This window comes from Pagrus major, chromosome 5, assembly GCF_040436345.1.
Source record: "Pagrus major chromosome 5, Pma_NU_1.0".
Lineage (NCBI taxonomy): Eukaryota > Metazoa > Chordata > Actinopteri > Spariformes > Sparidae > Pagrus > Pagrus major.
The window spans coordinates 18,636,159-18,650,110 of record NC_133219.1 but is presented as its reverse complement, the minus strand read 5'-3'; the positions used below and the strand labels follow the sequence as shown (position 1 = coordinate 18,650,110).

Below are 13,952 nucleotides of genomic sequence, written 5' to 3'. Positions count from 1 at the left end.
AACAATCAGCAAGCCTCTTTATCACCAATATCGAGCTCAAACAGCATGACCGGTCGTGTATAGGTACCACCCCAATGTCCTTTGTGTTTCATATTTGGCACCTACTCTTAACTTATTTTCTTATGATTGGAAAGGCTTAAAGCTGAAGGCAATCTGCACTGTCTGCCTGAAATTGACTGCTCGCCCCACCTCTTATTTTCTCTACAGCAGCCATACTGAAACAATGAGAGTGACGAAAAGTCCATTCAAAAGGTCATTCATCTTGCTTTATGTCTTTTTTATTTGCCCCTTTGAGCAGCAGCTGCATGTATTTTTCACTTGGAAGAGACGACTGTGCGCTTTGGCTAATCCCTTAATTACGTCCTTTTTGTGGAGACCAATCGGAAGGGATTTATCTGCAGTATACAGGCGTGTACCAGACATGTTCTACATTACCTGACAAGACCAAAGCTTTTGTAGACCTCACTGATGCAGTAGCATTATGACAGAGTTATTGGGGTGCTTTAACAACAGCCAAGTTTTAGCTGAGTTTATTTAGTTGCTACTGCTTTGTTTGGCCCGCTAAAAGCTGTGCCAATAAGTATATCAATAAAATAAAAGTTTTCCAGGTCTGCAGTGCTCTTTGTCCAGAATGACAACATATTTTGAGCCATTTACAGGAAAACAAAACAAAGAAACCATCAAGAAATACCACAGCTGGAAGACCGAGTTGTATCTAAGATCAACACAAGAGGAGTTAAATCGCTGCAGACATTGTCGATGAATTTGAAGTTAAATAGACTGGAATCTGATATGTTTTGACTCAAGAAACAAAAGCAGCTGGTTTCACAGTCGTTTTACGGCGCCATCGGATGATAATGGAGTCTCCTGTGTGTTGGTTATTGTTGTGTAAGGTGTGAGGTGGTCCTGATGTTTGTGTGTGTGTGTGTGTGTGTGTGTGTGTGTGTATTCAACGTTTGCAGGAGGCTGACTGGCAGACAAATCTTTTTCACACTCTGGACTGAAGCACAAACTCAGTTGAAAATGTAAACTTCGATAAAAGCTAAGAGGACTGAAAGTTTATAGGAAAAATAACCTAACTCACGGTGGAGTAGATGTGTTATTATCATATATGATGTGATACACTCAGGAGGTTTAAACACAACATATGTATAATATAGAAATAAAAATTGCTGAAATCAGCATGCCAACTAGCTCACAATGATAATGGTAGTATGCTGATGTTTAGCAGGTATGTTTGCAATACTATGTCTTAGTTTAATGTGTTGGCATGCTAAAATCTGCTAATTAGCACTAGATACATACATACATACAGTACATCTGAGGCTCAGTCCAGTAAACAGTCTACATGTCAGTCCATGACACTTCATTTACAGAGTGGGAATGTAAAATATAAAAAAAACAGCAAATGAAAATGTTCTGCTGTTTTTTTGGCTAAAGACAGCCTGTGCAGTACATGTGGTTTCATGCTTTCAGCTTGTTCATGTGTAAAATAGATAAAGGTACACACGGTGCTGTGATGCAGCTGAGGCTAAAATGATTACAAACCCAGTATTCACCATCATGCCCAGTCCTGAAATCTGAGATATGTATTCAATGTCATCCAGGAATGGCTAAACTAGATCTGGTAGTTATATCTTATACTTTGATTGTATTTTTGAAGCTGCATTAGCCTCCAGTGCGACTCAAGTATAGCAGACCTTCTTGATTTTACCAATAAATAGGAAGACTGACCACCATATCCTTGTGATTACATATACATTTTTTTGCTTAGGGTAGTTCCCAGCTGAGTGAAATCCCAGTGGCAGCTGGTTGAATTCTGTAAATGCTAAGGAAGGGTGCTCCTAATTCCCCTCTGAACTCACACTGGATTATCCTTTTACAAAAATGAAAGGACATATACCATCCTACAATACAAATAAAGTCAGATATATTTAATTCATGAAGAAACAGATGGGACATTCATATCTGGTTATTTTATGCATCAACATCTGCTTTTCTCAACTTCAGTCAATGGCGATATAGTATAATGAAATACTGTGATAAAAGATTGTATCCGTGTTTTTCAGTTGGTTTGATCCCACGAGCAATACACTGAAAGATTTCAGGGACACAAGCTGACACTTCATGCGTTATTAATAATCAGTACATGACTGCATACTGTAAGTGGTATAATGTGGTGCTATACTTTCCATACAGACAAAACCTTTTATGTGTTGCTCGCCTCATATGAAAGGGATTACATTAAGAAAAATACAAAAGGGATGTGCAAGTTATTTCCTCCCCCTGCTAGGCCTGATACAAATAGAGAAAGGTCAGTGTCTGTTCATTTTTTGATCTACAGCAAGCGATGCATCTGTTTCACACTGTGCACAGGAGAATTGAAGCAGCAGTGAGAAGATCAGCTGGTGACTCCTGAACTTTATAAACGCCAGGGGACACTGTCTTTTAGTGGTCTATTCCCTGTGGGGATACTCTGTAATTGAACCGAGTTCAAAGCTGCATTGAGACATTTTACCGTTAAACCAATGTCTTATTGCCTGCAGTCATTTACGGTACAGTGGGCTTGATTTTTGATGCCAACACGTGCTATTTCTGTCTGTCAGGTGTATCACTGTTCTTAGTGTTAACTAGAATAAGCAAAAAGTAAAAAAAGAATTTGTAATTATTTACATTCTCACTCTAATTTCACCTTTTTATTTTTTCATGGGAATTTTCTTGCTTGTTGTAATTTGTCATTTAGATGTACAGTCTTAAAGTTAGGTCTTGTTGACATATGCTATGAATTTGAAAGGCTCTCAGCTGCTATCCCTTTTGTGGCTGTGTTTCTTCGAACAGAGGGAATGTGAAATAAACATAAAAACATTAGCAAGGATGCTAACATACCTAGAATATAAGCAGAGCCATGGAGGCGAATAAATTGTCAAAAGCAGTGTTAAATGCTTTTTTTTATGGAGACCCAGGGTGTGCCATACTAAATGCATTAATTATTAAAGAATTATTTTAATAGCTACATACAACAATTATGTTGGCCAATATAACCAACATTTTTTTTTTTTACTGAAGATTAACAAATTAATAAAATGGGATTTCAAGATGAAAACTATTAGGATAAATAAACCAATGGCTTCCGACTTTTGATTGTATATAAATCAAATTCCCACACCAAGCAGCGCTGAGATTGCAACGATGCCATCAAGGATATTAAAGCATGATTGGCTTCATGGCTTCCTGTAGGACTCCACTCATCAAAGGCAGAATTATCTCAATGCTGTCTGGGGAAAACATCTTACAATCACTTCTCTGCAGTCTTCCCTTGAGCCATTGTTAGATTGTATTAAGCACAGAGCCTTGCTGTAAGCACGCTGTCATTAAGCTTGTCTCTCAGTGTGACATGTTTTGAAACTGAGTCATTTTCACAGGCTGAAATAAACAAAGAAATTGACCAGATTTCACCCCACGGACAGTAAACAGACAATAAGAGGTCGAAAGAAACAGTTGCTGATGAAGATGAAACCGAAGCGCCAGGTCTGCCTTCCCTAGATAGCAAATCTAACCCATCAAACACCATCAAAACAAACAAAACCTATTCCCCCGACATTACGCTGGATCCTCTGTCAAGGTTGTGATCCTGCATTTCCTATGCCTTCAGTAAATCTGCCTTAAGACGTAATAAACATCAGATACCCTTCACACCTTTCTTATCACACTATAGACAGTCCTCTCCGAAAAAGCCCAACAATTGTTGGGTTCACGTGTTAATGATAAATATGTGTTAACAATATTACAGCAGAAACCCCAATTGCCAGTAAAAGGCAATTTACTTTTTTTGCCAATCACAAATATGTTTATATTTTCGTTATGTTGCAATTTTACTTTAATCTTTGAATTTATGTTATGACAATGCTGTGCTTATGGTCTGGTTTGGTTTCGTTACTAAAACCACTTGGTTAGGTTTAGAAAAAGATCATGTTTTGGCTTAAAATACCTGTTTCTGTCACCACAAACACAGCTGGAAATTGTCCCAACATCTCATTAAAAATATCAGTTTTTGTTGCCGCTAACACAGCTGGAAAACGCTGCAACATCTTATCAAATACATCTGGTTTTGTTGCCACAAACACAGCTGAAGAAAGTCCCAACCTCTTGTTAAAAATATTTAGTGGTTTCAAGCTTGAAACCATGATTCAACACTTTTTATTCCGCCGACGGGGCTGCAGAAAATGCTCATCCTAGTTTTGTCATTCAAGATATTGAAGCTTTGCTTAAGAGGTAGGACTGATGCTCTGACAGTTTTCAGCAATGGATTATTGGCTTAAATGTGAAGTATCACATTACACCAGGTAGGAAATGTCTATTTGAACTATGAAAATGTGCTTGAAAATAAAGCAAGTCACTCTGTCAGGTGGAATAAAATGCTCCCAAAATCTTAACAAAATGAGCTTCATTTTTGGAGCACATTTGCTTGCACAATTATATATATACTATGAAGTGCAAGGAGACATTTTAGATGCAAAAAGGTTCCAGAAGTCCATTCATTTTTCTGCATTAACATTTGTAGATGGCAGGCATTTGGACATCGAGGGCGAGGATGGTCATGAAACTCTGCTGGCTGAGTCATAAGTGCAAAAGATAGCCGCTGTGTTAGAAAATATCCGCCTGTTTCATGACTGTCAAGGGGCATTTTGGTAAGAAATGTCCAATTACCTAGCATAATATTTTGGTATGTAGGCCACACTGCTGACAGCAAGCAGAAGCTTTGCATGTTAGAAATCAATTCATTTGTTCATTTATGGAATACATCCTTGGATTCTGGGTCAGTTTTAGGTCAGATGTAGCAACTATAGAGCTGAGATTTATAAATTTGGTTCAGGCCTGACTTGCTCTTTCACCATAGCAACACCAGCTGAGGCTCATCGGTATCATAATATTTAAACTAATCTGTCATGTGGAACTGACGAAAAAAACAACATGTTTTCTTTGAACCTGTCTCAATATTTGAAGAGTTCATTTTCAGTTCATCACTCTTGTGTTTCATGTTGAGGAACATTCAAGATATCATGAAACCTTTAAACCTTAACCTTTGTTCTAATCCCTGGAGATGTATATAAATTCATGTATGTAAAATTATCCTTAAAGGCCTGTCCCACTCTAGCCCAAAGTAAATTCAAAGCAGTTGTTGAACAGTTTGGAGTACATGCATGGTTTGGGGCTCTTTTGAAAGGTTATGAGTTGATATTTTTCCCAAACTCTCAGAAGCTCTGTAACTACTTATATCATTTATCTATAGGAGTTTGAACACACTGAATTATTTATTTGTTTTTCTCAGCTAAAGTTTTTAATGTAAAATTAAGCCCGCAGATGACCTGTAACTGCCCCTATTAGCTGGAAAACACAATGGGTCCATATCATATAGTTGCACAAGGTCTAAATTCAAATTAGACAACAAAATCTCTAAAAATTAAAATGAATGTTTTTCTTAAGAAAATATTCAGGCACCTAGCAAAAAAAAGCCATTTTGTGACCTCAAAATACCCTCTTTATAGTTCTTTATTCCCTTATTTACACTGATTTTGTGCATATAAAATAATCTTAAACAAGTGCTAAGGTGGAAAAACAGCCTATTCAAAGAGCAAAAATGCACAAAACTACGACATAAATGATATATTTCTTGGTTTGAAATCTCATTGGCTACATGATGCATCAATCATCCAGAGGCTGGCATGTCAGTGGCTCAGGAGAGAGGAAAAAGAAGAGAGCATCGGTCACTTGTCTACACAATATAACTTATTGGCAGTTGTAGGCTCTAGGGCGAGCATATGAGCTCTTATCTACTAAAATGAGCTCATGTAATAATTAAATTGGTCAGCATAGTCGTTCTTCCATAAAGGATATGGACATGTTCTTGATTATTGTATTATTAGTGCACCATTACTTCTGAAAAGCACACAGTATAGATGCTAGCTCCTGTTTTTGAGATATTGTTGAAGAGTGGTGTTGCATAGCTGTCTTGTGGACTGCCTGTTGGTTTTTCTTGTCCTTTTGTACTGTATGTCCTACTGTCTGCTTGTACAGAGCTGAAATTGACCTTAATTTAAGTTATAAACAGATATTGTTTGGTTAACTTTGGTTACATAATATGGCACAGCAAAATGAATCCCAAGTTGGCCTTAAAACTGATTTTCTGGTTGCGGTCTGCTGCAGTTTTTGGTGCGAGTGCATTGTGATGATAAAAAGTGCAATCAGATGAACTAATCTGGATATTTATAAACTCTCATGAGAGTTTTCTCATCTAGATTATGACAGCTGGACCGAAAGAGGGCACTGTTTAGAGAGTCACCCAAACTCTAAATACAAGGGGTACAAAACTAGATTTAGAGAACTAAATCCCAAGGTAAATTACACCCATGGGGAGGCATAATGCATGAGGAGTCAATTATGTTTGTCTGAGACATTAGTGAGAGTGTTTGAGCGAGTGTTCCCTCCCGAATCCCACAGAGCAGAGTCAATTCTCTTTCAGTCTTCATTCAATATTGCATGTTTTTTAATTTGACTTGAATGTCAGTTTCTTTCTCTGTTTTGGTTCGTTCTTTAATGAAATTTCAGCTCCAGTTTTTGAATTTCTGGTAGAGATTGAGTTATTTTAATGATTAATAACTTTAAAAGAAAGCTAATTTGTGTAATAGATATATCGTCTAAGGCGTAATTAAGTCATAAATTGGTAATGATGTGGATGGATTTTTCAATTAGACTGCAAGAAACTTAACATGGACTATCTTAGTCTCTTAAAAACAGACACAGTTACATTTAGCTTCAATTAAAAAAAATTTATTTTTTTGCACAGATCTTCCTTATGATTCACTCAGGTTTCATACTTTCATTCTTTATTATACCATGATAATAGATGACTCTTTGAAAACAAAGCAAAAACCCTCTCAGAATGAGAAATGATGAAAAGTCCAGTTTAATTTGCAGTTTGTATGTCACAATAAATGATTTATTTCAAAGTCAGGACAGGCCATAATTACTGGCACTGTGTATATTCTAAACTCACTAATGTGTGTCTTTGCCTGGCGGTGTGTTGTTCACTTCTTGTTAAATCTATCAGCATTTGGGATTTGGTGCCAAAGAGGGTTAATCGTTATGTTGCAGCTACAAGTGTGTAACTGTCAGTTAGTGGCAAGACAACAGCACAGAGCAGGGACTAAATGAGGAAGCACATGTTTATTCTAATTTTGGCACAGTTTAGGTTCATCAGTGCTACCATCTGCTGCTTTCATGCACTCAGTTATTAATGTCAACAATGTGTTTGCATGGCTGATGCAACATCATGCAAATAAAGTATAGCAGGAAAAATATGAATTTCAGTCATAATTAATAATCATGAAGGTGACAAACATAGAAGACCTCCCCTCCCTGCTGAATCTCCCACTGTGCCTCTCCCTTGTCCTTTGTTTGTATTATCTGTTTTCTGCTGTGTTGCAGAGCTCATCATCACATGCATTGTCGCAATCCTTATATACATGTGACACACTGAAAGACACGCAATACAAACAGACAGAAATATGCACATATCTGTCCTACTTAAAGAATAAGTTTGCCCCTACTTCAAATGCTTTTCAGCCACATGGGTACTGTCAGTTTTATGTGTTTAAATTTCGAGATATCTGCCTGTGAAACTTCTGCTGTCACTCCAATGTAGGGGAATGGGGTTTCTTTTGTGGGGCTTGTTCATTGGAAATTTACAATTTAAATTTAGCAGCAACATCTTTTTGTAGACACAATGTCCCAGTTTCTCTGAATAATCCCCAGATATTAGGCACTATTTCTTTGGTAGTAGTATTTTCACAAAAAAAAAAACTGCAAAGTCTGTTGATTTTCCAAAGTTACAAGGACATATTTTTAAAAAAAAATACAAGCCACTGTCATTTTCAGTGAGTTGATCACTGCAGTAAAACAAGATACACTGAACGAATCTGTGATCACTGCCAGTGTATTTAATTTGTTTTCCCCACATTCTCCTGGTAACTGAAGTGCGAGTACCGTTCTTGTTGTCTTGGTTGAATACTGAAGAAGCCAAATCCTGATCCACTTTCCCTGACCCTAACTATGTAAGTGTTTTAAAAGTTTAAATCTAACAACACATGGAAAGTCTGTAAACCTGAGTCTCTGGTGTCAAAGTCAAAGTGTGTCATATGTCCAACCACGCATTCAGTTAGGGATATTTCAGTTACAATACCAATTTTGCTTGGATGTTAAAGAAAATCTGTGAGAACTAATGATGTAAATTGGACAGGAAACCTTCTAATTTGGTGTATCAAGTACACTTAAATGCACCTTGAAGTCCCCGTCCCTTAGCTGTGTGTGAGGAACTCCTACATAGACTAGAAGAACAGAAGCATAGAACAGAAGCAGTAAGCCTGTAAATGACACCAAAACACTGTAGAGACTCTCAGTATAAGTACAGTTTTGGTACAAACATATATTCCTCAGTGTGGTGGATAGTCTTTAGAGATGTAAAAAAAACTGATTATAACCAGGACACGAAAGCACAAGTAAACACACTCATTTCACTTTTTGACAACAACATTCATCCTTCTTCCATGTTGTTCTTCAGGTTACGCTCCGGTCACAGGGATGTGCCACCCAGTCCGAAGCTGCACTCTCAACCATGAAGACGGCTTCTCCTCAGCCTTCGTTGTGGCTCACGAGACCGGACATGTGTAGGTTCTTGATATGTTTTTCCTTCTTTGTCTGTGTCGGTGTTTGAAGCTAAACACACACGTTCCTCTCGCCAGGGTGACTCTATGTTATGTGCGAGGGAGATTGTTGTCCTTCCATATAAAAAAAACAGTGTCACTCTGCAAGTGCATCCTCCTGGGGCATTTTTTCCCCTTGATCTCTATGTTAAGTGGCACGAGAGACCTTTGAGCAGATTGGCCTTTAGCACTCTGACTGTGAACATGTTAGCCTTTGTTGAATTTCATGGTTTATTTATTGAGCATATGTCTAAAAGCACGAGGATTCATTGACTGTTTGTTTTTATATCTGCTCTTCATTTTCTGACCTTTGAATACATCTTACAGACAAAGACCTACTTTGATGAAGTAGAGTGGGATCATGGGAGCTGTTGCCTTTACCTAAACAACCTCCATTTCTGATTAAATTAGGTTTAAAATTATCAGTCAGCTGATTCGACCACCGTCTCCAGGGTCGAACCTAACGGTCTTAATTTGCTGCAGCAAATGTTTTTAAAGCTTGTTGAAAATGAAATTAGTAGAACGGGAGGGAGGACGGTGATGTAGCGAAAAGGGAAGCTGTCTTTCACAGAGTAAACAAGCTGTGACAGCAAGGATCTGTCCTTATGAAATGTCCCAGAGCGAGACGCAGAATCCTCCAACTTCACGGTTGTTGCTTTGTGGCTTACCCTGGAGACAAGTGAGCATACGGTTTCATCTTCAGGGATCAATAGACCTTCCCAGGCAAAGAATCATATAAAACAGTTTGGTAACCAGGAGCTGTGCTGTACACACAGCTGTCTAATGCTGAGAAGGGATCCCAATGTTCAACAACAATGTTCTTCAAGTGGACTTGCACCCTTCGTCTTGTAAAATCCATCCTGAATATCTGTGTATATATATATATATATATATATATATATATATATATATATATATATATATATATATATAGATATATATAGATATATATATATTGTGCAAAAACTTCAAAATACTTATATTGGGGTGATGAGATGAGCCTGTAGAGCTGCAGGATCTCCTGTTTCCTCACTCGACTCCCACTGTCACCGTTAATGACCACTATCACAGAATATGAAGTACAGAAATCATGTTTTCAATTAATCCGTTGCCATGGTTATGATATTTAATGTGACCTCGTGAAAAACTTAAAACCTAGTGTCAGATCATTATTTGATCAGGCATACAGTGTAAATCTGGTGGGGAGAATGGGGCAGCCTGAGCGTATAATCAAGCCAAACCACCCCTTGTTTCTGGGTTACCATAATCAAATGAATCATGTAACCATGGATCCAGAAAGAGAAAATGTTTCAGATGTAACTTGCAGTAAAAATATGGCCCAATTACTTTCAGTTTGTCTATATAAACACATACACAGTATATCCTTACAATCTTATGTTATTATGCCACTACAATACATTTAACAGAGGCTCACAGGGGATCTTTGTCACAGCAAAATGAAAGTCCAAGGAGAAGTTGATTTAATTAACGGCAGTCAGATATCAGACAGACAGGGTAACATTGAAGAGATGCACTGAGAAAACCAAACAAAGAGGAAGTTGTGAGCAAGATGTGTGTACTTGCCCTTTTGTTTAAAAAAAAGATGTTTTCATCACCATATGACACGATGAAAACTGATAAAGTGGTCTGATATGTGGAATAGAGGTTCTGAACCCCACGACCTGAAACAGAGGGGATTATTTAAGTGTTTCAGTGTTTTGTTGTTTATACTGTAGCATGGTCATCTAAAAAGTTTCAAAACGAGAAAACCTGTTCAAATTATGACACTTTTCATAGCTTGTCAGTATTCAGTTTTAGGGCATCAGTATGCTTAAGAGCACTCCTGGTAGTTGAAGCCCCCACACTTGTCAAATGTCAAGGATATTGTTAGCTTTCCAAAACCAATGAGCACATCCACTTAGCACAGAGATTGGCAGGGTGAGAGGAATGAGTGGGGGGAAAAGTCATTTTTAGGTGCATCATGATTCTTTCTTGTAAATCGTAAAATTAAAACCCAATTCTCCATATTATGATCGCCTGTTACAACTTTATAAGACCAGGCAGTGCGCTCCTTACAGCTGAACCTATTGGAAGGTGAAACATAACGGATGTAAACATGTGTTTCATGTTAACGCTCTGAGCTCTGCTATGTAAGCCTCGGTGTAAACCTGTTTCTTTAAAAGTCAGTCCAGCCAGACGAGGTGTGTCCACAGTCTGGTTTACACAGGTTTGCACCATTTAGAGATGCATAGAAGTTGCCAGCTGAGATCAAAACAACATAAAATCTATAGTCACAACAGAAGTGTTACAGGGCCGCCATCTTGGCTCTCTCTCTCTCTGAGCAAAGATAATGCAAGTTCATTCATCTGTTCATTTTAATGAAGAATCATTACAAATAGGCTTTGGTTTAAAATACGCAAGTAGTCACACAGTGAGAAAAAAATAATTATGCATAGAAATCAATTATTGTGAGGCATTCAGATTCATTAATAATTGTTTCATATTTGTATGGTAGCCCAATGAATCAGATTTAAACTTTCCCAAGTTCTAAGTTTGCATCCTTTACCACACTACCTCTGTCACAATTTGCTTGTACGAACGAGAAAAGACATACAATTCAATTCATACAATTCTTTGCAACAGCACAACAAAGATCCAAAAGGTTTTTTTTGTGATGCAGCAGTGAGGAGGCTATTATGGCCTGCTTTCCATCAAGCCTTCAAGTCTGAATACTCTTTCCTTCAGACTCGGCCATATACCACGTAGCACGACCTGCTTTGTTACAAGCATACTTTGCCCTTGTTTGGGTTCATTTGTCATTATACAACACAAGATTGCATAATGAAAAGAAAAAAACTCCTTCATGCTACACAAATTACACAACATATATACAGTAATTTATATACAAATATACATATTTATATACATATGCAACGAGATGGACAAGATAATGTGGGCGGCATCTTTACATCAAAAGTTTGACATCTAGGAAACAGTCCATCAACTTAAACTGTGTGTGAGCAGCAAGCATCAGCGTTAGTCCACCTCGCCTCATCCAGCTGTAGTTCTGTGCTCTTTCAGTCCAAACAGGTTGGATGGGTTCAAATGCACTGCTCTTCATCCAAAACAACCCCTTTCTTCTCTGATGATGTTGACAATCTTTCTGCCAGAGGCAGTACATGTTTCAGCAATAAAGCTGTACATTTCCAAAAATATTTCCCCCTATAATTGCAACAAATAAACACAAAACAGGGAAACTATCAGTATATTTTCCAGAACCTGATCACTTATCTAGATAGCTGTTGAATATGAGGTGTTTATAGCTGAACTTAGGTTAACCCTGTTGCCATTGCTCAAGCTGACTAAATATCAGTATTGTTGATAAAATGTGACTATAGGATTGTCTGCTCCCATGCCAAAAACGCCCCAGTGAAAGCACTAAATAGACCAAAAACAAAAGTTATGTATAAAACTCCAACAGTAAGGTTCAACTCACTCCTACACACAATGTAAATGTTCAACTGATTTAATTATACAGAGCATTATGTATAATTATGTGTAATAATTTTACAAGCCGATGCCGCAGCTGCACAAAAGCTTAAACATTTCATGCATGCTTTAAATAAGTGAACAGGAATTTGTGACATTGGAACACACAGTATTGACGCCTCATCTGCCGACACAGGCTATTATTGATGCTCACTGTATGTTAAACACACGACCTCATTCAGAGCAGGGACAGTACAGGATGTACAGCAGTGCGTAATGGACACATCAGCTGCTGTGCAACCTTTTGTTGTTATTGTTCTCTGTTCAATCAGGCTGTGTGTTGAACATTAGAGAACAACAGAAATGCATCAGTAGTAATCCGAAATGTATGGTGATAAGAAAAATAATATATCATTTTTAAAACTCTTAATAATTAATAATCTACAATACATGCAGTTTCAAATAAAAAACTTCTTTCTTTATGTTCACTTGGTATTTTATAGATTATAAAAATTAAAGCAACATCTGCATAATGATTGCTAAAGCCCAAAAAAACCACACACAGTAAAAACTCAAAAACTAAGTTCACCGTCTATCTTCTTCCTAAACTAACTCATTGTAGCGATTCAAGGTAGTGTATTGTAAGTTGTCTGGTATTAATAAGTTACATAAACAACCTTGCATATTCATCTGACAAACAAAGTTCGTTGGGTCTAGTTTCTCATAATAAGAAAATGTTTATTCTCAAGAACATGGCGACAGCAGATATTAGTACTCTGCGTACGTCAGTACATCCTACATAGTTTCCAGCACAGTTTCTTCTGAATCAGTATGAAATGCTCTTCTGTGGGTTTTATCCTCTAAAATCTATCCGAAGCCTCCTTTTTCCTTCAAAGCCGAGACGAAGATCAAGAAATTCATTGGAAATGTTCCTTCATTTCAAAGTTTGAAGGGATTGAGCTTACTTTAGTTTTGTATTATTGATGCTTTATCTCTGTTTTATTTAGACATTTTGAAGTATGAAAGTTCATTCCTGACCTTGGAAACAGTGTACAGGTCAACTAATTAGCTTTCTCTGAAACTTTAAACAATATCATAGTCATCATCAGCGGATGGCGTTTGCTCAGGTCTGAAGGAAAAAACGTAAGCAGATGTTGTGACCATTAACAGCAGTTAACTACAGTGTGGCAGGTGGTGTTAAGGTGGCTGGGATTTTAAGGTTTGTCTACTAAGCCCAATGTCCCTGGTGTAACAGCATGGTTAGGAATGTTAAAATGATTTGTTGTTTGTTCCCTGAGGTTTATTTCTACTAAGCCTTATGAGCATACGTACAATAAATAAACAAGAGGATGCAGCAACTTGATAAAATCGAAACAAAAACTTCAGGGTTATCGTATGTCTCAGCAAAAAGAGTTTTGAAAAGTTTTCAGTCTCTTCTTCTACTCATCTTCTCTTTGGCAAGACCTGCCTTCTTGAGATTGGCAAATAAGAAATGGTGACTGTGACATTGGTTCAGCTCCAACTGGAAACCTTTGTCGCAAGTCATCTCCAATCATCTCCCTATTGTCAACTCCTAGATGAAGGCACAAAATTTCCAAAGGAATACTTTTTTAAAAATGACACATGACATTTGATTCAACTCAATTTGAACTCTTTGCTGTTTCAACATTTCTACATTTGCCTCTGCAGCTATTTCAGTTTTTT

At 37.5% G+C, this 13,952-nt stretch overlaps 1 protein-coding gene across 1 annotated transcript in view; it reads left to right on the top strand.

Moving 5' to 3' along the window:
* adamts3 (ADAM metallopeptidase with thrombospondin type 1 motif, 3) overlaps nucleotides 1-13,952 on the top strand; it is a 128,726-nt gene that overhangs the window by 70,218 nt on the left and 44,556 nt on the right. The window contains exon 8 of the mRNA XM_073466912.1: nucleotides 8,618-8,723. Coding sequence (XP_073323013.1) covers nucleotides 8,618-8,723 — 106 coding nt within the window. The remainder of the gene's footprint in view (nucleotides 1-8,617; nucleotides 8,724-13,952) is intronic.